At 34.2% G+C, this 25,447-nt stretch overlaps 1 protein-coding gene across 3 annotated transcripts in view; it reads right to left on the minus strand.

The window, feature by feature from the left end:
- LOC145269878 (neural cell adhesion molecule 1-B-like) overlaps positions 1–25,447 on the minus strand; it is a 79,308-nt gene that overhangs the window by 4,954 nt on the left and 48,907 nt on the right. For all 3 annotated transcript variants that reach the window (XM_080125625.1, XM_080125624.1, XM_080125623.1), the window contains 8 exons: positions 23,920–24,177; positions 19,968–20,219; positions 17,706–17,960; positions 14,736–14,996; positions 12,702–12,989; positions 9,171–9,290; positions 7,006–7,059; positions 63–107 (listed from right to left, as the gene is read on the minus strand). In XM_080125625.1, the coding sequence (XP_079981751.1) occupies positions 63–107; positions 7,006–7,059; positions 9,171–9,290; positions 12,702–12,989; positions 14,736–14,996; positions 17,706–17,960; positions 19,968–20,219; positions 23,920–24,177 (1,533 nt within the window). The remainder of the gene's footprint in view (positions 1–62; positions 108–7,005; positions 7,060–9,170; positions 9,291–12,701; positions 12,990–14,735; positions 14,997–17,705; positions 17,961–19,967; positions 20,220–23,919; positions 24,178–25,447) is intronic.

Below are 25,447 nucleotides of genomic sequence, written 5' to 3' on the forward strand. Positions count from 1 at the left end.
TCTATACCTATATGAATTTTAAAAAGCACAGAAAACAGTTTCATTTAAAGAAAAAACGTTACCGTCTTGTTGCAATTCAAGTGTGTCATAATCATTTTCATAAATATCTGAAAACGAAAATTACTTCATTTATAAGAAATAAATTTATTTAATAACAGTATATTTTTTCATCTTAAAAATAAATGAAACATTATAAAGATTTTTAAAAGTAGGTTTACTCGGTTCAACTTTTTAAACTAGAACAAAATATTGACAGTATTTATTAAAATTTAATTAATTTAGAACAAAAAAAATAATTATTCGTCAAAAGTCGATAAATATAAATAACAAAATGATATTAAATTCAATGATTTAAAACAAAAAAACTTTGTAATATAAGAACGAAATAAAATTTTGCGAAAAGCAATCTAGGTAGGAGCTGCCAGACACATCTTTTCTTGCCTTGACAGAGTTCAAAATAGACTTTGTAGCTTGGTAGTTTTTTTTTTTTTTTTTTTTTTTTTTTACAAAGGCATCACCACATTATCAAGGCCCGGAGGCCACTCAAGGATAAGGGTTAAAGAGTGTACAGTAGAAGTTGGTCAATATAGTAATCATTAGTAATGAAAATTTGGTAAATTTAATAACTTATATGGAACGGCTCATCAAGAACTTATTTACTTTAGACTTGAACAAAACCATATTGTAGTCAGCCGGAAAGCAGGAAAACGGAAGACAATTCTTTCACACAGAAGAAACATTGCAAGCCTTTCTCTGTTCGATTGTTATTTTCACGGCAAAGTGTTCGCCTGAGCCCCAATTTATGGCCTCACTTACTAATCTGTCACGAAAAAACTCATCTATCTGAAACCACTATCAATAATTTCCCCCACTCTTTATCTGTGCCTAAACCTAAACGTATATTCCATAAACAATGCTTCTTTCTTAGAACTGCACGCCTGTGGAACTCTCTTCCGTTCGCTTGCTTTCCAACTGACTACAATATGGTTATCTTCAAGTCCAACATAAACAAATTCTTGATGAGCGACCTCCTTAAGTATTCTCATTTACTAAATTTCCATTACTAACGATTACTACGATATTGTCCCATTGACTACCGTAAACTTATAAAACCTCATCCTCGTGTGGCCTCCGGGCCTTGATAAGTGGTAATTCTTTTGTAAAAAAGCACTAATGTTTGATTTCCAATCTTAGAAACAAGATTTTTTCTAAATAGACTCATACTGATCTTGTTGAGACTTTTTCTTGACAATGTTCACTTCTAATTGGATTATCCCAACATTAAAAACCGATTCGATATTTTGAAAACAGATGTGTTTAAGTCTGCCCTAATGGGGCGGCAAGTCATAAGAAATAGCGAGTCAAAATGAATCGATATTTTGAAAATATAGAATTACCTCCCTTTCATAGAAAGGGAGGTAATTTTGACGCAGGAGTTATTCATTTTTGTGTTATTTTTTTTTTCAAAACAACAACCTAGAAATATTTTGTTAGGGTTCAATTGTTTGAATCAGTTATAACTAAGTTTTATGAAACCAGTTTATTGTTTTCAATAAAAAAAATAAAATGCGAGGAAGTAGTGAAGATTAAATAATGTACAAAAAGGACGAAATACAAAACATTTTAAACACATGATCTAGCCGAGGGGCGCATCAAACTAACATGCTAGCCATGTGACTGTGGACAACATACTAATCAACCAAGTTAAATGTTTTTCCTAAGATAATTTGGAACAAGTGCTGGCTATGAAGGTAAATAGCAGAGTGGTCACAATCAGAACAAAGACAAGGTGTTGGATGATCCAGATCCCCCTGGAGTGACATCAAACAAAAGTCGATACAAGGCCCAAGCAAGCGATGACGTCAAATGGGCGTCAAATTCTAAGACATGAAATCCCCGGTCAGCGAGTTTGATCCCCATTTCAACAATGCAGGTTGTAATGTAATCTGAGCTAATAAAAATAGAGAGAGAGTGTGAGAGAGAGAGAGAGAGAGAGAGAGAGAGGGGGAGAGAGAGAGAGAGAGAGAGAGAGTCGAAGTTAAGAGAGCGACACAAGAGGGTGCTAAAAACACATTCTCCACACACCACCAACCTCGCGATGCAGTATGCACGCCATTAGACTTATCAAACTGTCATTCGAAAACCGAAAGGTTATATTTTGAAATAAATGAAATATTTTTATAATCAGCTGTGTTTGTCTTTATAACGAGTGTATATATATATATATATATATATATATATATATATATATATATATATATATATATATATATATATATATATATATATATATAACTACTTCATTTACTCACATAAATTTAATATACGAAAGTATAGATTTATGCGTAAACTTTAAGTATTTACTTCAAAAGTGCTCAATACATAGGTAGAGCTAGTTAGTAATTTATAAAATATATATGGCGATTAAGCTACACTGAATATTCTGCGTTTCATCCACTATAGGATTCGTCAGGCTATATGTATATATATGTGCATGTATGTGTGTACACATAGGTATATTTATATATATATATAAAAAAAAAGGAAAACGTCTACCTTAAACCACTAACCTAGTTCTAAAACAGATCCTTTGTTCGATAAAATGCATGCCCATTGGCTGATAGGAAGGGGCGCGGTGGATACTAGAAAGCTGATTGGCTAACTAAATATCCTCAACATATATAAAAACAAGAAACAACCACAGAATTCGCGCATAAGCCTGACGAATCCTATAGTGGATGAAACGCAGAATATTCAGTGTAGCTTAATCGCCATAGATATTTTATAAATTACTATAGTTATATATATATATATATATATATATATATATATATATATATATATATATATATATATATATATATATATATATCTTTACTCCTATAAATTCGTTTTTCTTTTGTGTGTATTGATATTCATATTAAAACCCCTCTCTTTTATTTATTTAAAAAGAAAATACAACTGTCTTATATATGGCTTGTGGAATTGCACCAACATTCATTTTAATTAATCCCTATTAGTTTTTTCGTTTTTCTTATGGGATGATCATCTTTAGTTAACTATTACGTGTAATTGTATTCATGCAGATATTCTACATGATTTATACTTGCATAATATTTGCGTAAAATGTTTACAGGAAACAAAAAATTGTTTCCATATATATTTATGTATACGTATATATTTTTGTTGCATCTATAAAAGTGAACGTGTCTGTGTGTCTGTATGTGTACATTTTCCTCCGCAATAACTCTGTCAATTTTTAGTCTACAGACTCGAAACTTGATATACAGGATACTGAGATTTGAGAAAATCGATGTGATCGGTTTTCCGCCAAAATTTGGCTGCTAAGGGGTCAAAGTTCAACGATTTGACCTTTGAGAACTCTACCAAACTCCTCCGACAATTTGGGGTCTAAACACTTGAAATTTTATATATAGATTCCTAAGACATGGATCTAACTTGATAACTTGATTTGAGCCCAAAACAATGAATGTTAAGAGGTCATAATAGGGGTCAAAGTTAAAAAAAGATTTACCGCTTTTTTATGCTCAACATACATAGCCAAACACCCGGGCAACGCCGGGCTGAAATGCTAGTATATATATATATATATATATATATATATATATATATATATATATATGAATCAATAAATGACAAAGTTTGATTTTTTTTAGAAATTAAATAAACTTAAAAACATATTTGATGATCGGCCAACAGCGAATTATTCTTTTGTTAGCAAAACATTTTATTTCTATAACATTGTCACCAGTTAAAATGTCGAAGATGATGATGATGATGATGATGATGATGATGATGATGATGATGATGATGATGATGATGTCGGTCACTAACCATTTTACCCGGGATATCCGTCGTTGCCCGGCCAAAATATAATAATGCATGGTGGTCTATGTTGCTGGATATATATGCTTATGTAGCGCTCAATCAAATTACCAACTTCAGATTTTTCCTTTTCTTTTGGAATGAATTTTAGTTAATTCTAGATAGGTAAGAAAAGCGTCATAATGATTCTCATTTCTTGATACAGACATCGATATGAAAATGTCGTATGCTACTAGTGTTATATACTGAGATGTATAACGAGTGTATACTGCAAATCCAAGCGATGATGATCATGATGAGAATGATGATAACGACGACGATGATGACGATGGTGATGGTGATGAAGATGGTGATGAAGATGATGATGACGACGATAACGATGATGATGATAATGATGATGATGAAAACAACGACAATGATGATGATGATGATGATGATGATGATGATGATGATGATGATGATGATGGGGTGGTGGTGGTGGTGGTGGTGGTGGTGGTGGTGGTGGTGGTGGTGGTGGTGGATATGACGACGACGACGATGATGATGATGATGATGATGATGATGATGATGATGATGATGATGATGATGATGATGATGAATTTAAAAAAAGCAAGAAAAATTCTTATTTCTCACCCAGAGACATTAGTACTAACAGAAAATATAAGTTGGTTGGTTGGTTGGTTGGTTGGTTGGTTGGTTGGTTGGTTGGTTGGTTGGTTGGTTATTTTTTTTTTTTTTTACGGCATATCAACCCTTTTGGGGTTATTTAATGCCGAATCCAAAGATTTTGAAGAAAAATTTTTTTAATAGAATATATTTGTTGTTTTCACGTCGGTTTCTATTTAACCCATAGTTGGGACCCTAACAGGTACTACCACTCCGGGTCAGAGTCGACCTGGGAGCAATGGCAATTAAAGGGTGGCTCCACACTCCCCAAAGCCCGCAAGCTGGGGTCTCACCACTGGATATAGTTTAAGATCATATCCAGGACACCCATTGAGGGACTTTTACCCTCTGCAGGGGGGGGGCAGTCGGCGTATTCTAATGCCCCACCGACAGGGCCAGAAAATATAAGTACATACGTATCAACCGCTCATCATACCACAGACACTTAAATACTATAACTCTCATTTACTCGAACAAACGTGCACAAGTCAAATATATAACATCTTTTCTGTCTTTTCCTGCACGTCTAGAACAATCGCAGAGATCGTGGTGTTATGACTTAAAAATGTTTTGCAACACATCGAGACATTTTTATAAGCCCAAAATTCTTTTGATTTTACAGTATATATATTTTAGCTGTTAGTTGTTCTAATGCGCCTAATCTATCGTGCTGAATCTTTTTTGTTTATATAAATCGTAGATGTTGTTAATAAATAATATTTTGCAACAAATCAAAATATGAGCCAAAAGTTCTTATAATTTTACAGTAGCTGTTAATTATTCTAAAACACGCTAAATCTTTTTTGGGGTTTGTATTACTGTACACATAGATTCGAAAAAATTGTTAAAAACAAATAACAAATAAATGTTATCAAAGGCAAGATAAGTTACTTTTCTACCAAACTGGATATAATTCTCGTGTTTTTATTCAATTAAACATGTTTATTCAGTTCGAAAAACTTGCAGTGTTTACCGATGTATTGGAAAATTCAAAATGGCGGCCGATTCTCTCTTAAACACGGTAAGTTCGGGAAAAGGTGTTATAAATAATAAACTAGACAAAATACTGTTAGAAATTCGATCAATATATATTACCGTGACATAGGTTGACATATATTCGGTGTTTTTTTAATAGTATTTTGTCTAGTTTATTATTTATAACACTTTTTCTCGAACTTACCGTGTTTAACAGAAAGTCGGCCGCCATTTTGAATTTTCCAATACATCGGTAAACACTGTATGTTTTTCGAGCTGAATAAATATGTTACATTGAATAAAAACACAAAAAATATATCCAGTTTGGTAGGAAAGTAACTTATCTTGCATTTGATAACATTTATTTGTTCTATATTTGTTTTTTGACAACTTTTTCGAATCTATGTGTACAGTAATACAACCCCCTTTTTTGTTTATATAAATCGTAAATGTTATTACTAAATAATGTTTTGTGACACATGTTTACTTTTACACTGGGTTATCCCCACATTAAAAACCGAATCTGTGGCTAAGTCTGTCCTAGTGGGGAGACAAGTAATAATAAATAAGGAGTTAAAATTATTCGATATTTTGTAAAAGATGAAAATGACAAGGGAGGTAATTTGATGCAGGAGGTAATTTTGATGCAGGAGTTATTCATCTTTGTACCTTTTTTTTTGTTGTTGTTTCTATAAATCGTAGATGTTGCTAAATAATGTTTTGTGACACATGTACACATGTTTATGGAACCTATAATATTTTTTTTTATATCAAATTAAGTCTTTTTTGTTTTGGCAGTACGATTGCCTTACACTTATGCTACTGTGCTTAATCTTTTGTGTTTACAAAATCGTTGATGTTGTTACCAAATAATATTTTCTGACACATATACATGTTTATAAGCCAATAATTATTCTTTTATACAAAATAAATGTTTTTTCAACAGTACAATTGACTAAAATTATTTCTTTTAAGCTAAATAAATCTTTTCTGTTTCAATATATCATACATGTTAGTAATAATAATGTTCTCTACCACATGTTTATAAGCAAAAATATTCGTTTTATTCTAATTAAATTGACAGTTTAAAGATTTTAAAGTCTCCTTCTGTTTAATTTTGAAGCCATAAAACTGCCTATTTCTGACTATTATCAATGTGTGTGTGTTGTGTGTTTGTCTACGTGTGTGCATATGTGTGTGCGTGTACGTGTGTTTTTGCGTGTGCGTGCATATGTGCGTGCGTGTGCGTGCGTGCGTGTGTGCGTGTGTGTGTGTGTGTGTGTGTGTGTGTGTGCGTGTGTGTGTGTGTGTGCGCGCGCGTGTGCGTGCGCGTGCGCGTGTCTGTGTGTGTCCGTGTGTGTGCGTATGAGTGTCTGTGCGATACAAATCAATCTAATACTTGCGTTAACCAGACGGACCCACAACAACGCGTGGCCGGTTGGTACAGCGAGTTCTTTACAAAAGATTAAAATCATTTTTCATAAAAAATAAAGCAAGATTAGGATTTTTTTTTCTTACCTAATTTAGGTTTAGCTGGTAGAGGACGATTTGCCATTGCAGCATTTTTGTTCACTGTAAATCAAGAATGATGAAAATCAAGTTTGAAATGACATGATAACAAATCACTTAATAATTGGAGATAATGCCTGAGAGAATGGTATGATGATATTATTAAAAACGTCCATTTTATAAACGTTGCAATGAATGAAAAAATAGGATAAAAAATAGAATAAAAAATAGAATAAAAAATAGAATAAAAAATAGGATAAAAAATAGGATAAAAAATAGGATAAAAAATAGAATAAAAAATAGAATAAAAAATAGGATAAAAAATAGAATAAAAAATAGAATAAAAAATAGAATAAAAAATAGGATAAAAAATAGGATAAAAAATAGAATAAAAAATAGAATAAAAAATAGGATAAAAAATAGGATAAAAAATAGAATAAAAAATAGAATAAAAAATAGAATAAAAAATAGAATAAAAAATAGAATAAAAAATAGGATAAAAAATAGGATAAAAAATAGAATAAAAAATAGAATAAAAAATAGGATAAAAATAGGATAAAAAATAGAATAAAAAATAGAATAAAAAATAGAATAAAAAATAGGATAAAAAATAGGATAAAAAATAGAATAAAAAATAGAATAAAAAATAGGATAAAAAATAGGATAAAAAATAGAATAAAAAATAGAATAAAAAATAGGATAAAAAATAGGATAAAAAATAGAATAAAAAATAGAATAAAAAATAGAATAAAAAATAGGATAAAAAATAGAATAAAAAATAGAATAAAAAATAGAATAAAAAATAGGATAAAAAATAGGATAAAAAATAGGATAAAAAATAGAATAAAAAATAGAATAAAAAATAGGATAAAAAATAGAATAAAAAATAGAATAAAAAATAGGATAAAAAATAGGATAAAAAATAGAATAAAAAATAGAATAAAAAATAGGATAAAAAATAGGATAAAAAATAGAATAAAAAATAGAATAAAAAATAGAATAAAAAATAGAATAAAAAAAAGAATAAAAAATAGAATAAAAAATAGGATAAAAAAAAGGATAAAAAATAGAATAAAAAATAGAATAAAAAATAGGATAAAAAATAGAATAAAAAATAGAATAAAAAATGCTAGATAAAACATTTTGCATTAAATTATGTTTAAAAGTTGAATAAATGTGTACACTGTCGATAATATGATAGAGCTTGACACAATATTAAAACATCGATTTTAGCCACGGATTTCCTTTTTTCCTAACAAACTTATCAATATTTCATTTTACCAACATTTAATCTAGAATAGCTCTATTAATAAAATCTTTTTGGTTTGGGTTTAACAATTCGATTTGCTTAGAATGATTTTAGCCTTTTGGTTGCATATTACAGGATATAACGAGAAAAGACATGATTCCATTTCCGTTTGATGAAACTGGTTTTATATTTTTGCTGTGTATGAATCCCAAGAGCGATAGGAGGCATGAGTGGTACAGCGGCGCATCTCCGATCTCACTTGTTGAACATTGTGTCACTTTCAAACAGGATAAATGCCTCCTATCGCTCTTGGGATTCATACACAGCAAAAAAACTACAGGATTTTCGAAAAGGCTTGGGCACATTTTGGTTTTGAATATCTTGCCAACTATTAAGAATGGTCGGATCTTTTAGTAAAAGAGAGTTGTCTCCCTCAAAACAATGACAAATTGTAAAAGAGCACCAAAAAATGCTGGTTATGTACATGTGCCCCATTAAACATGCAACCATTCCAACATTTATAAAACATATTTAAACATGTATAAAACATATTTAAACATTTATAAAACATATATAAACATATTTAAACATTTTCAACATATATAAAACATTTTTAAACATTTTCAACATATATAAAACGTTTTTAAACATTTTCAACATATATAAAACGTTTTTAAACATTTTCAACATATAAAAAACGTTTTTAAACATTTTCAACATATATAAAACATATATAAACATATTTAAACATTTTCAACATATATAAAACATATATAAACATATTTAAACATTTTCAACATATATAAAACATATATAAACATATTTAACCATTTTCAACATATATAAAACATTTTTAAACATTTTGAACATATATAAAACATTTTTAAACATTTTCAACATATCTGAATTCAAGTGAACAACTTACTTGTGCGTTTTCGGTATTTGAAACAAACAATTCCACAAAATATAATTATAATAAGAAGTACTGCAATCGTAGAAGACAGTATTATTACCAATATATTGTCTTCAGTCTCTTTTATAATATCTGAAACAAAAAATGAAATACTTATAAAAGGTTTGGAAAACTGCAAAACTTTCATTAAAACGTGGCACATTTAAAAATCTAGCGGTTTAAACCTCAATGAAGTAAATGCAATCAAATATGGATAAACATTAGTTGTTCTAAATATCTAATTTATTATGACATTTAAAAGAATATTGCAGTCTTATTTTTTTTTTTTTTTAGATATTGATTTTTGCAAAATCCAAGGGACATAACTCATGAAACGATTACTTCTCTTTAATGTTTTAAATATGGATGAAAACTAAATGCTCTGAAAATGTAGTTCTCTTTTATATTTAAAAGAATATTGCAGTCTTATTTTTTTTAATATTTATTCTTTCAAAATCAAAGAGACATTTGGGAATTCCTTTCTGGGTTCCGGCTTTTCCAACTGTACTGACATGCAAAAGTTCAAGACATCTTGCTGCTCAACTCCCTACATAGTACCCCTACAAATTATGTCCCAGATAGTAGTCCTCTACATCAAAGTGGCACAGTGCAATAAAAAAAATATATATGTACTGATGACTCTTAGTTCAACATTGACGATTCAATTATTTCCACAAAAATAGATAGTATGGGGCCTCCAGCCACAGTTATCACCTGAGATATATCAAACTACATAGAAAGCGTATAACGATATGAAGGTTTTGAAAACCATCTCAGCGACGATTGAGGAGGTTTGACAGGAATCTCAAAAGAAACTTTAATCAAATTTCTTCAGGAAATGAAAATGCTTGTACATAGTTAGAGACGTGATTAAACTGCTCTCAAGAAAACAAAATAAAAATGGCGGTTTCTGACATCAATTGGAAGAACTTCAGCATGATCAGATCCTTAGTGTTTGGTTCGGACAGTGTTTGCAGATTGAAAAAAAATCAATCCTACGTACAGTAAGATCGAAGTATATATTAGGACTGGGATTCAAAGGAGGCTGAGGTGTACGCTATACAGTCTTCCCTCCCATCCTTTACGGATTGGCTGTTGTATCTTTGTGAGTCGTTTAGTGACTTTCATTCGCTTCCTTGAAGTCTAGTAATCATTATTGATGGACGTTCATCCAAGCAGCATAACATTAACGTGGGAGCGACTTAGGGGTCGATCCTTGGACCACTATTATTTCTGATATTCATTAACGGCCTACCCGATAATATTGTGTCTACTAGACTTCGACTCCTGCCCCATCACCACAATGTTGCATTCCTGTGCTTGTTTTACAACGTAATGGAACATGCTCTGATAAACGCATTGCATTTGTGCTCTCTCAACGTTCATATCCACGACTCGCCCCTTTAGCAACAAAATCACACCCCTTCACTGTTGAGGTCCCAAAATATCATAAGAGTTTCTACTCTAATAGTTTTTTCCCCTCGAACAGCTAGACTTTGGAATTCTCTTCCTGCTACCTTCTTCCCTGACTGTACTCATATGCAGAAATTTAAATGTAATGTAAACAAACATCTTGTTCATCTTTCCTAAGCATGGTCCTAAATAGTAGCCCCTTATGTCCAAATGGCTATATGCTTTTTTAGTGGTGAACGTGTGTAAAAAATGTAGAATTCAATTGTCCGTCTATGTACCAACATGTTTAAAAGGTGTGCGCTACATAGTCTTCCCTCTCATCCATTACAGATTGGCTGTTCTATCTTTGTCTGTCAGTCGCTTTGTGACTTTCACTCGCTCGTTCTTCTCTTTTTCCTTGTGGTTTAGTTACCATTACTATGTAGAATTCATCTGCTCGTCCAACGTTTCGAACATCTTTTTCATATCTACGCAACAACTGTACGCATGTCAGTACAGTTAGGGAAGGAGGGACCTGGAATGGAATTCCAAAGTCTAGAGGTTCTGGGGAAGAAACTACTGGAGTAGAAAGATCTTCTACATCTAGGGATCTCTACTATGTGGGGGTGGGATTTAGCTGCCTGTCAGGTTTGTTGAGGGTGTCTACGTCGTGGGGGCACAAGTGTCTGCAGTTCGTCAGAGCTTAGATACCAGTTCAGGGCCTATCAGATTGGCGACTCTCTTTTGAACCTGTTCAAGAAGCGAGAGACTAGCAGCTGATGCACAAGCTCAAATGTGACAACAATACTCCATACATGGGCGAATGGTGGCCTTATAGAGGTACAGGATACTTTCAGGTGTCAGTAGTTTTCTAGCATGCTGGAGAGAGCCTACTTTCTTCGCAGCGGCCCTGGCAATGTTTTCAATATAATTGTTCCAACTCATGTTTCCTGTGAACGTTAGGCCTAGCAGTTTGAAAGATGTACTCTCGGACAGGGAGTCACATTGTTATCGTGTGATCTACCTTGCAGCGTTGAAACTGAGCACCTACGATAAAATTCTTCATCTTTCTTCCAATGGACGTACTGCCTACCATCATTGCCTGACCTATTGAACTCGCTTTCGTCGCTAAAAAGCACTTTTGACCAATATAAAGAGTCATGATCTTCATTGCATCTGACGAAGTTCAGACGGCGCTTTCTGTTCTTAACAGAAATCATTGGCTTGCGTCTTGCCACATATCCTCACAGATTAAATTTCTTTAATCTGTTCTTGACAGTAGAAAGAGAGCACTTTTTTTACAAAATTGCGCTGTTGTTGGATTTGGGGAGACATTTCAAATCTGTTTCTTAGGCTGCGGATCTTGATAGCATTGTCTTCCCTGTTAGAAGTAACTCTAGTATGACCAGATTTAAGAGCATCATGAACACTGCCAGTGTTTTGGTGCTTTTGCACAGTCTTTCGTACCGTTTTCTCATCACATTTCAATCTGCGGCGATTTCTCGATTGGATAAACCAGAAAGGTGGAGATTAATGAACTCCTGACGATCACTAAGAGAAAGTCGTGGCATTTGGACTAAATGTTACGTTATATAACCTGGAACAACAAGAATTACTATTAGAGATACTTTGTTGCCTGTTGGTGGATATTTTAAACTGATTTAGGGGCGATAATTTAAGCTGGTTTTAAGGGAATTTGTTGCTGCAGACTTTTTTTGCCTCCTCAATTTGAACTAATGGTTTTTGTATTTGATTCACTCTGTTTTGGTTTTGGTTTTGATCTCAGCTCGAGTATAATTTTTACTCGCTAGACGTGAACTGTTTAGAATAAAAAACATAATACATGCATGCACATGTCGCAGTTTATTTTCGTTTTTTTACATAATTTTTTATAAGAAATTTAACGTTACGTTTAATACCTACGGTATTTCTGATTATAATAAATAAAAAATATGCATTAATAAAAATATAATATTTATACGCATTTTAGAACCGTGCAACGCCAGATGACCATGCTAGCAATTCATAAAATGTAACACAATAAAAGAATGATTAATTAATTGCAACATAACACAACACATAACAACAAGTAAATAAAAGTTTCATACTTACCTAAAATTACAATGTATTTACTTTCGCCAGCTGCATTTTGAACAATTAATTCATAATTTTTAGCTGACTTTTCCGTTATATCCAGTGGCAAGACACTACAAGTTCCAGTAAAAGGAAATTGACCATCTTCAGCAGGACTATAAAGAAGTTTACCCGAAGAGAGTTTCCCATGTTCGTTGTGCCATTCTACGACATCGGCTTCAGGATGACAATAAAAACAGACTTTGATGTTTTTTTGCTGTCCAATTTTTGCTTCTTGAATTTCGTCACCAATGAATTTTGCTTTAGCTTTAAAAAGAATTATAAACATTTTACAGGGCAAAAAACGATGTCTTAAATTTTAAAACCTCAAAATACACTAAAAAAATCCCAATTGCTAAAGAATTTGATAAGAGGTAAATATAAAATAATATAAAATACATATAAAATAATATAAAATACATATAAAATTGTGCACATGTAAAAAAAAAATGAGATCATAATTTTAAAACCTCAAAACACAGTAACTTACAATTGCGAAGAAATTTAATAAGAAGTAAATATAAAATAAATATAAAATTTTACACATATTTTTTTTTAATCTATTTTTATTACATTTTCACTCCAAACAAGGCACATTGCCACTGTGGTGTAGGAGGCTACTATCAGGGGCAGCAACTACTGGGGCACTATGTTGGGATTTGGGCAGCAAGATGTCGGTTCACGTTACACTTGAACTTCTGCATGTCAGTACAGTTAGGGAAGCAGGGACCTGGAATGGAATTCCAGAGTCTAGCGGTTCTGGGGAAGAAACTACTAGAGTAGAAAGATCTACATCTAAGGATCTCTACTGTGTGGGGGTGGGATTTAGCTGCCTGTCGGGTTTGTCGAGGGTGTCTACGTCATGGGGGCACAAGTGTCTGCAGTTCGTCAGAGCATTCACCATTAAAATACTTGTAGAACAGGCAGAGGGATGCAACATTTCGTCGATGGGACAGAGGCTGAAGCTTAGATGCCAGTTCATGGTCTATCAGATTGGCGACTCTCTTTTGAACCTGTTCAAGAAGCGAGAGACTAGCAGCTGATGCACCAGCCCAAATGTGACATCAATACTCCATACATGGACGAATGGTGGCCTTATAGAGGTACAGGATACTTTCAGGTGTCAGTAGTTTTCTAGCACGCTGGAGAGAGCCTACCTTCTTCGCAGCGGCCCTGGCAATGTTTTTAATATAATTGTTCCAACTCATGTTTCCTGTGAACGTTAGGCCAAGCAGTTTGAAAGATGTACTCTCAGACAGGGAGTCACATGTAAAGAAATCATTCTCTTGATGAAGTAACCTAATTCTACACTGATTATAAGTATCAATTAAGGTAAATAGCTTTAAGAAAGAATAAAAGTTTTCAGTTTTCCAAGGAATAATTCTGTATATATTAATAAACGTAAGAATGTGTGTGTGTGATACATGTGAAAAATGATAAACACAAAACTCCCAATCATTAAAGAAAGAAATAAAATAATAAATATAAAATACATATAAAATTGTGCACATTTCAATCGCTAAGGAATTATATAAAAGGTAAATATATAACACGTCTTCACATGAAAATCAGATCCTATGGCATTACTGGACGAATACTTAACATAATTAAATCCTTCTTAAATAGGAGAAGCAACCAGGTTGTCTTCGATGGTCGTACGTAACCCTAATGGAAGACCTCCAGTCTGTAATGAAATGGTGGCAAAAATGAATTGTAACGTTCAATGCTACCAGGACTAAGCTCCCTTTCTTTAATAATTACAAGAAACTTTCTCAACCTGAGTTTGCATTCACCTCTGTATATCTTTCTTTATAACTAGAAATAAAAATATTGCAATTACAATAAAATATTTATTAAATAATAGAAATATATTACTGTTTTTATACAATACTATTTCAATTTTGTCATTTTCTGACCTTTTTTCTCATCAAATTATCATTTGCTTAAAATTGGTTCAGTTTTCAATTTTCAACAGTAAATCCAAAAATTTCAACTACAAAACTAAATACGTACTATTAACTTTAACTTGAATAGACTTCTCAGAATATTTCTTTCCTGTTTTTGTGGGAACACCATTGCTTGCTTGACAAATCCAATCTCCCGCATCTTGGTAATTTAAATTTTGAAAAACCTTTTCGTTCTGGTTAATTCTTCTTTTTTCTGTACTTCCCCATTTCTGAACCAATTCATACGTAATGTTGGATGGACTGGCATTAGCTGAACAAGAAATTTCATTCTTCGTCTTCTCATAAGAAATTGCAATTTCAGGAGGATCTACAAAAACAAAAATAAAATTTGAATTAATATATAATTTACAGAAAAGTATTTTCATTAATAAACGTATCTCCATCTCATTTTCGGTGATATTTCAAAAAACATCAAACTCAGAAAATTTTACTTTCAAAATTTGTAACTTTCAAAAAAATACCTTTTAGTTTACGAATACCTTTCAAACATAAATTTTCAAAATGATTCCATTTTCATATTTTGTCTCTTAAAAATGAAGTTACACTATTCGCATAGCAAAACGAAAAAAAAACATTAAAGTTAAATCGTAAAATTTTTAACACATTTTTAAATCTAATTTCATTTGCGCATGCTTACAGGCAGGATGATTGATACATTAACCAATCAGAATAGTTTGTGGAAAATGAATCACTTCCGCTGAACTATTTGTACACCTTTCTGTTTTTCATATGTTGGAAGTTTTGACATCAAGCTGAAAAGACTGATAATGTTCCTGCCTTAGCGAAAGACTTAGTATGCGCAACAAGTGGATGCAAGACAACTAATTACACATATAAACACGCTAAGTATGAATAAAATAGATGTAAAATGAAAAAAAAAAAACAACTAATTGTACAGATGTACATGAGCTAAAGTTGATAAACAAAGTAATTTTTCAATATATTGAATCTGGAGGTTAGAAGCCATGGAGTTGGTGAGAGAGAGAATCAGGAGAGATCTAGAGGAGATACATCGAAGCGAAGATATCTCACTACTGATGCAATTCTCTATCTATATAAAAGCCAAGTACGTCCAAGGATGGAATACTGCTGCCATATCTGGCCAGGAGCTGCTAAAAATAGCCTATCCTGCCTTGACAGAGTACAAAATAGACTTCGTGGTTTAGTGGGGGATGCCCTTTTCTCTACCCTGCAACCCCTCTCCCACAGAAGAGACGTTGTGAGCCTATCCTTGTTTTATCGTTATTTTCATGGCAGGTGTTCGTCTGAACTCCAATCCCTGGTCCCCCCTCGCCAATCTTTCATGAAAAACACCCGTCTAGCTGAATCCACTGTGAAAAATTTTCCCCACTCTATATCTGTGCCTAAATCAAAACGCGGATTTCATGAGCAAAGCTTCTTTCTTAGAACTGCACGCCTGTGGAACTCTGTTCCGTCTGCCTGCTTCCCTTCGGACTACAACTTGGATGTCTTCAAGTCTAATGTTAACAAATTCCTAATGAACCGCCCCCCTAATTAAACACTTCATAAAATCTCCTCACTAACGTAATGTACTTGCAATAACCCTTATCCCTGAGTGGCTTCCGGGCCTTGATAAGTGGTGATCACTGTGTAAAAAAAAAAAAATCTCCCCTCTGTATGTGTTATAAGAACTGTTATATATGAAGTCTCGTCTGTATTGTCATCATCATCGTTGTTACCTCTGTATTACATGAAGCCGTTATATGTGTATCTCCCAATATGAACCCCCGACCCACTACACAACAAAGGTAACCCGTTTTTCTTCTTATCAAAAGATGCCGATAGAATATCACTTCATTATATTATGGTTTCTTACATGTCTCAGAAATTGAGGTTTGAGTTAGAAATTGATTGAGATTGTCGGACTGACTTCCTCATTTTGGTTGTTATTGTCACAACGTTTCGGCCGTTTTGCCCTCCGGCCTTCGTCAGGTGTTTTGTATCGAACTGGGGAACCGTTTGTTAGGAGTCTCGAACCCAACCCTTTATTATTATTATGGGGGTACCGTGTTCGGACTCCAGCTAGGCTTTGGGACATAGTTGCTGATTCTCTGTTTTGAATGTTACTTTTTCACTGCCTTCGTTCAGGATTGAACTCAGCACCTTTGGGTAACTGTAAATTTTGATACAACGTCTAGGACCACTCGGCCATATGTCACTAGGACAATTCTTAGTTGGTTTTTGTTAATGTTAAACCTATGTTGTTATTCAAGGTTTTCTCTCTCTACCAGATGTGCCCAAATTGCATTCAGCTCTATGCTTGGTTTGCTCAGTAGGTTGTTATGTCCGAGCATGTGAGCTGTTTCTTTAAGTTTTCTCACTTTCCAGTGGGTCTCTCTGTTTATTATTTTTACTTCATCCCATATGGGGCGATGGTTCCCCCTCTCCATCCAGACATGGTTGGCTATACCCGATTTTTCCGTCTCCCCTTTAGTTACCGCTTTTCGGTGTTCTTCCACTTTAAGGTGGCGGCATGTTTCACCCTTGTAAACCTTTCTGTAACTGCATGGGATGGAGTATATGCAGTTTTTGGTCATGTTCTTCTCCATGCGGGGCTTCACTCGTACCAGGTGTTTTCACCCTTGTAAACCTTTCTGCAACTGCATGGGATGGAGTATATGCAGTTTTTGGTCATGTTCTCCTCCATGCGGGGCTTCACTCATACCAGGTGTTGTCTGAGTGTTGACTCGCTCTTGAAACGTTGTGACAATAACAACCAAGATGAAGAAGTCAGTCCGACAATCTCAATCAATGAAAACACCTCATCTCAAAAATACAGACAATTACTGAGTTAGAAATGTCTGAATTAGATATCACTTGGTTTTCTGGCTGTTATTTCCAAAAATTGTTTGCAAATTTTAAAACTTTTCAAATAAACGTAGTGTCAAAACTTTAATTTCGTTATATATTCATTATGCTACAATTGTATTTTCTATTTTTATCGAAAAGAAGAACTTATAAAAAAGAAAAATATTTTGTGTAAATAAAAACTCACATGTGACTAAAATTGAAATATTTTTAACAGTTTTTAAAATGCCATGTTTTAAACTGATTGCAATTGCAATACATTGGATCCCGCCGCTTGCATTTTGTCGTGTAAAAACAATTCTTAACAATCTGGAATTGATGATCTTGTTGCCAATGCGCCACACATTTGTTGGTTTCGGATTTCCTTCAGAAATGCAATTAAATTCCATTGTTTTATTTTCAATCACTGTTAATCGATTAGGCATTTTGATGATTGGATAATCTGAAAAATAAAAATCATCATCATTGCATGTTTGTTGTTGTTCAATTAGTTCAATATGTCAATGCGATATTGCGTTATTAGCTGTTTTTTTTATTAGTTTTTCTTTTTTTATCGTGTTGTTTAATACTAACATTTATTAAAAATATTTCCATCTCAAACCATCACTTGTGCAATGATTTTTTTCGGTGATGATTTAATAACATTTCCCGGACACTTATGAGGAACGACTTTGCAAGTGAATGTTTGATTAGAAACTTGAGTCAAATTAATATTTATTTCTTTTTGATGCGGATGATTTCCAGGTGACCATAAATAGGTGTAAACATCTGAAGAACCACCGAGAACATCGCAAATCAAAGAGGAAGGATATGATGTCTGACGTATGACAACTTGATACTATCCCATTGATTACTGTACACACAATGACCCTTATCCTCGAGTGGCTTCTTGGCCTTGATAAGTGGTATGTAAAAAATAAAAAAAAGCTAGAAATTCTGATTTTGTCTGCCTTCTTTCTGGTGCAGGCAAAGCTTTGTTTTTACTTTTCAGCAGAATTCAACACAGAGGCGTAAAGAATCCATGTGGAGATTTCCCGGTAGACTTGACATCACGAGCCACAGTTTCCGAAGAAGCTAGAGGTTAGTTCTTGACCTGAGCACGGGAGGTCCAGTCCACATCATCATCATCGTCATCGTCATCAGCATCACTATCATCATCATTATCATCATCAATCTGAATTTGTGAACTTTAACACAAACACTTTAGTTGATATCTTTAACAATAAATTTATTGAAACACTTATGTAAAGATCCCACTGCATTTCTCGTGATCAATTCCAATCTTGTGCGTCCAACAAAACGAAATAGATCGTCATTTAATTCACTAACATTAAAGACAAGCGAATTAATTGCAGAGACCGAATGCTAGAGGATGACCTCCAATCTGTAGTGGAATGGGTAAATAAATGAATGGTCACATTCAATGCTGCCAAGACTAAACTGGTTTCCTTCAATAATTACAAGAAACCTTCTCTGCCACCAATAGCAATGGCCAGTGACTCTTTATCTGAGAGTACATCTTTCAAACTGCTTGGCCTAAAGTTCACAGGAAACATGAGTTGGAACAATTATATTGAAAGCATTACCAGGGCCACTGCGAAGAAGGTAGGCTCTCTCTACCGTGTTAGAAAACTACTAACACCCAAAAGTATCCTGTACCTCTATAAGGCCACCATTCGCCCATGTATGGAGTATTGTTATCACATTTGGGCTGGTGCATCTGCTACTAGTCTCTCGCTCCTAGATAAGATTCAAAAGAGAGTCGCCAATCTGATAGGTCCTGAACTGGCATCTAAGCTTCAGCCTCTGTCCCATCGACGAAACATTGCATCCCTCTGCCTGTTCTACAAGTATTTTAATGGTGAATGCGCTGACGAACTGCAGACACTTGTGCCCCCACGACGTAGAAACACCTGACAAACCTGACAGGCAGCTAAATCCCACCCCCACATAGTAGAGATCCCTAGATGTAAAAGATCTTTCTACTCCAGTAGTTTCTTCCCCAGAACCGCTAGACTTTGGAATTCCATTCCAGGTCTCTGCTTCCCTAACTGTACTGACATGCAGAAGTTCAAGTGTAACGTGAACCGACATCTTGCTGCCCAAATCCTAACATAGTGCCTCAGTAGTTGCTGCCCCTGACAGTAGTCCCCTATACCAAAGTGGCAATGTGTCTTGTTTGGGGTGAAAATGTAATTTAAAAAAAAATGCTAAAAAAAGAAAACGCAAACATAAATATAACAAAAAATGTATAAAACAAACTTGTGTTAAAGAGTTTTATCTGATAAGACAAACTTTAGAAATATTTCTACTTTTTTTTCTGCAAACATTTATTTAAAAATAATTTCCATCTCAAAACATCACTTGTGCATTATAGTTACTCACTCCATTTAAAAAAAACAATCACTGAAATTAAATCAATTGATCAATTCAATAAAAGTAAACTTACCTTCTACAATGATTTTTTTCGGTGATGATTTAATAACATTTCCCGGACACTTCTGAGGAACGACTTTACAAGTGAATGTTTGATTAGCAACTTGAGTCAAATTAATATTTATTTCTTTTTGATGCAGATGTTTTCCAGGTGACCATAAATAGGTGTAAACATCTGGAGAACCACCGGAAACATCGCAAATCAAAGAGGAATGATTTCCTTTAAGATATGATGTCTGACGTATCACAACTTGATTGGGGGGATCTAAAAAAAAATGATTGAAAGCAAATTTATTGTTGGCAAAACCGATTTTTTTCATAAAAATTAAGAATAAAAGTTTCATTTTAATAATCATTTTTACAAATACAAATATTCTTTATCTCTCCCTCTCTCTCTCTCTCTCTCTCTCTTCTTCTTCTTCTTTTCCTCTGTCTCTTTCTCCTTCTTACACACACACACACACACACACACACATATATATATATATATATATATATATATATATATATATATATATATATATATATATTGTTTACAGTTTCAACCTCGATAATTAGGGACCGTTGTAGATATCCACATCAAGCTTATACCCATCTCTTGATGAGTATTGACTGGAGAGAGCTTGATATTCTTTATCTCTCCCCCTCTCTCTCTTCTTCTTTTCCTCTGTCTCTTTCTCCCTCTTATGAGGAAAAGATTTCTTTTAAGATATGATGTCTGACGTATTACAGCTTGATTAGGAGGATCTAAAAAATGAATGAAGACATTGTTGGCAAATCACTATTTTTGTTTTTAGATTGGTTTTCATTTTAAATATATGTGTGTTTGTGTGTGTGTAAATACTAATATATATATATATATATATATATATATATATATATATATATATATATATATATATATATATATTACATGGGGTTCACCACTTATCAAGGCCCAATGGCCACTCGGGGATAAGGGTTATTGTGTGTACAGTAATCAAAGGGATAGTGTAGCAGTATTATTGGAGAATTGATAAGGTGTCATTACTTAAGAGGGCGGTTCATCAGGAATTTGTTTGTGTTGGACTTGAAGACATCCAGGTTGAAGTCGGGAGGGAAACAGGCAAGCGGAACAGAGTTCCACAGGCGTGCAGTTCTAAGAAAGAAGCTTTCTTCATGGAATCTACGTTTTGATTTTGGCACAGATAAGGAGTGGGGAAAATTATTGACGGTGGTTTCAGCTAGTCGGGTGTTTTTTGAAAAAGATTGGCGAAGGGGGACCAGAGAATGGAGCTCAGACGAGCACTTGCCATGGAAATAACAATAGAACAACGACAGGCTCGCAACGTTTCTTCTGTGGGAAAGAGGTTGCAGGGTAGAGAAAAGGGCACCCCCCACTAAGCCACAAAACTATTTTGTACTCTATCAAGGCAGGATAGGCTATTTTTAGCGGCTCCTGTCCAGATATGGCAGCATTACTCCATCTTTGGACGTACTTGGCTCTTATATAGATAGAGAATTGCATCATTAGTGAGATATCTTCTGGAGTGGTAGAAGGATCCCACCATCTTTCCAGCAACCTTGGCCACAGACGATGTATGTGTTCCATTAAAGACCAGGAGTAAAGGTCAAACCCAGAAGCTTATCAAAACATGGGGCCTCCACTAGAAGAGAGCCATTCATTTCAATTGATGCCAGATGGGGATCAGAGCGTTTTTGATGTAGAGATAGGAGCTTGGTCTTAGATGTATTAAAGGTAACCAGCCACCACTTTCCTCACTGTACCACGCGCTCAAGATCAGAGGAGAGAGATGATGTGTTGCCATATGGTCGTGTCATCAGCATAGATGTCAATGAAAGATTTTAGTATGTGTTTTGGGAGATCATTGATACTGTGGGCCTCTGATTTCTGCCCATCAACCACTACTCTTATGAGCCTATCTGAGAGAAATGATTTAATGATCGAGAAAACATTTCCAGTTATACTGTAGCTGGAAATCTTGTGTAGTAGGCCTTTATGCCAAACCTTATCAAAAGCCTTTGATATGTCAAGAGCAATTGCACTAGAAATGAAGCCTTTGTCAAGAGATTCGCTAATCCTATGAGATATAACCGTCAGCACATCTGCTGTAGATCTAACAGAACGGAAACCATATTGCGTGTCGCTAAAAAGGTTATTTCTGCTGAGGTGGTTGACTACTTCTCTATTTATTATGGATTCCAACAACTTACTCATGACACACAGGAGACTTATTGGTCTGTACTGAGAGGGGAATGACTTATCACCTGAATTCTTAAATACAGGGCATACTGATGAGGTTTTCCAGGGAGTCGGAAAGCACTTCTCCTTAAGGCAACGCTTAAACAGTTTCATAAGTATGGGAGCAAGTTATGGTTGAAGCTTTTTTAACACTATAATTGTATTACCGTCAGGACCAATAGCTTTACTGGAATCAAGGTTTAGCTTGGCGACTTCACGCACAGATATTTGCATGTTACCTAGCGTGTTGTCTGTTATAGGAGGAAATACGGGGAGTTGATGGCCTTCGTTGCACAGGGTAGAATTTGCCACAAAGATTTTGGTAAATAGTTTGGCTTTGTCGGATGCTGTCGAGATGACCTCTGATCCATTGATAATGGTTGGGATAGAACGCACGTTTCTGTTCAGGATCCTATTTGTTATTTGCCAGAACTTGTGGGAACCAAGCCGCTGGTCAGCTACTTTGGATTTAACGGATTGAGCATATAGTTCTCTTGCATTTTTTATTATTCTTTTACAGTGGTTGCTGGCGGTCCTGAAAACAGCTTTAGTTTCAGTGCATCTATTACGTTGGTAGCTACAGAAAAAGTGATTTCTGTGTGCGATGGCAGCAGCACATTCAGGGGAGAACCATGGTTGACTGTTAGGTTTTTGTTGGAATTTTTTGGATGGTATGAATTGATCTATGCCTACAAGTAACCATTCAGTCAGGTCTGATACTATAGAGGACACATCCTTTTTAAACATGGAATGGAGAGGTAGATCAGATATAAATGTACGGAAGCTATCCCAGTCTGCCATAGAGTATCGGTATACAGTACGGTGGAGAGGTACGTCTGTAGATTTATTATGTTTCATTTTTATCTTAACTGATACAACGCAGTGGTCAGAGGATCTCAAAGCAGATAGAATTGAGCATGAGCATAGCTTAGGGGAAGTGGATAGAAAAAGGTCTAGAAGGCTTGCGTACTGACTGGTCGTATTGGGCACACGGGTGGGCTCACGGACAATCGAAGTGAGGTCATAGGCAATGGAAAAATCATGACAGAACCTCCCCTTGTTAACGAGCATCTCTCCCCCCCCCCTCTCTGGCTTTCTTACTCTTTCTGTTTTTTCTCTCTGTGTCTCTATAAGAGAATAGAGAAGGAGAGAGGGAGAGGGAGAGAGAGAGAGAGAGAGAGAGAGAGAGAGAGAGAGGTGAGTAAACGTGGAGGTAGACACGTTTACCAGAACCAAAGGTCAGCTGACCAAATTACGTATGTGTGACGTGGTTGGCTAGATCTGGGAGATTTGATTTGAGCTTTGAAGAAGACGGACGTTTTCCGTGGTCTCCCCCCTCTTAACTGAGGAGGGGGGAGACGAACGCTGACGTGTGTGAAGAAGAACTAACACAAGCCGATTTCACTTCCACTTCTGCAGAACCTCTGGGGAAAGTGAAATAAAAAACTATAAAACCATTTCATCGTCTTGGAGTGATAAATCTTCGTCAAACAGGTATCAAGTCTCCCTCCAGGATGAGAAATTGCCAGATGGTTCAACAGCGAGAAGAAACAGAGGTAGGTTCAGAAATTACATGTCACACACACGATTCCCTTTATGATAATCAAACACACAACCATTTATAACACACACGAAGACAAATAAAATTAAAAATTATTTTTTGTTAAATTGTCATGAATCTATAAACATGTTACATATTCTTTTTCAAAACTGATAAACTTACATCGAATCCATAGATATGTTATAATAAATTCAATTTTAGCAACATGATTTCCTTCACAACGACAATGATTGCTCATCTTATGAGTAACGGTTTCTGTGATCGTAACATGTTCTTCTTTTGATTTCGTCTTAGAAAGACAAGATAAACTGATCCGAGCATTCGGATGACCACCTTTCCATTCACATATGATTCTGATCGATTCACCAACACAAATTTCCGAATTGTTCACAGTGATATTTGGCTTTCCTGGCGGTGGATCTGGTAATGAAAAAATCAAAAGAAAAGAATGTAAGTTTTACATTTTGAAGCAACACAACAAAATATCGATAAATGTAGCTACAAGATTCAACTACATGTCTCTATTTTTGAAGTTAGTGATAAGAAAAGTATCATGTAGACAGAAAGAGCAAACCAACTTCAAAGATTGAGACAAACTGCTAAATATTAAAAGTGAACTGTCTGTTGTTTGCAAACATTACAAATCCCACTTCCTTAGCAACTTCGCACCTTGCTAAAGCACTTTTAATTTCATACCATCCTAGTGAAGCAAATTACCTTGACTAATTCTATTAGTTTCAATGATCTATATATATATAAATGTAACTCTTGGTTCGTTCGCAATTAGTAGTCTAAAAAACCACTGGACGGATGGCTTTCACGTTTTGGTATAATGTGTTTTGTTTACTATATCCATGTGTGTTTTTATATATTTCTTTTTATAACATTATACTTAATTTTTCTATGATAAATAGGTGGTTTTCTTTGTACCGATACACCATTTTTGTTTTTATTTAGGGACAATTATTAATTACCGCTTCATGTCACGTGACCAGTGTTTCCAATTTAGTGATTTTCCTGCTAGATCTGGAGATTTCGTTTGCAATCTAGCGGGGAATTCTAGAAAATCTGGAGATATTTCGCACCCACACACCCGCAATTTTAGATTAAAAAATAAAGAAAAGCGCTTGAAAATACTTTAAAACATAAAATAAACTCATTCATGTAAGTAAAAAAAAGTAGCATTTATTGCCTTTGGTAACAATTATTTATTGATTATTTGTTTTGGTTTTCACCTTTTTTTCGGCTAATCATTCTTAAATCTCGCTATAAAATCGATTTTTCCAAGTACATTTTAGGTGGGAGGGCATTCCAACCTCCGAAGTTTAGTTTAAAATACGATCTAAGCAATCCTGCTTAATTTAGAAGTATTTAGTCGAAAATTGTAAAAAGCAAGAAACAACAGCAAAAGAAAAAACTTATACCAATACAGTAGAATTTATTTATCTACCAACCTAAATACTTTTAACATGCTAAAACAAAGTTTTTTGTTTTTTTATTTTTCTAATTTCAAAATATGCTGCACCATTATTGTGATGTTTGATTTGCAGTATATTTCAATTTAACTTTTATTATAAAAAGTTTGAGCTTATGATTTGTTTCTTGCAAAAAAAAAAAAAATACCCTCCCTGAAAAAACAGGTAAAACTAGCTGATAAAATATGTAAGCCTTTTGGGGAGCTAACCGCTTC

This window comes from Euprymna scolopes, chromosome 45, assembly GCF_053919585.1.
Source record: "Euprymna scolopes isolate OS-2025 chromosome 45, ASM5391958v1, whole genome shotgun sequence".
Taxonomy (NCBI): Eukaryota; Metazoa; Mollusca; class Cephalopoda; order Sepiida; family Sepiolidae; genus Euprymna; species Euprymna scolopes.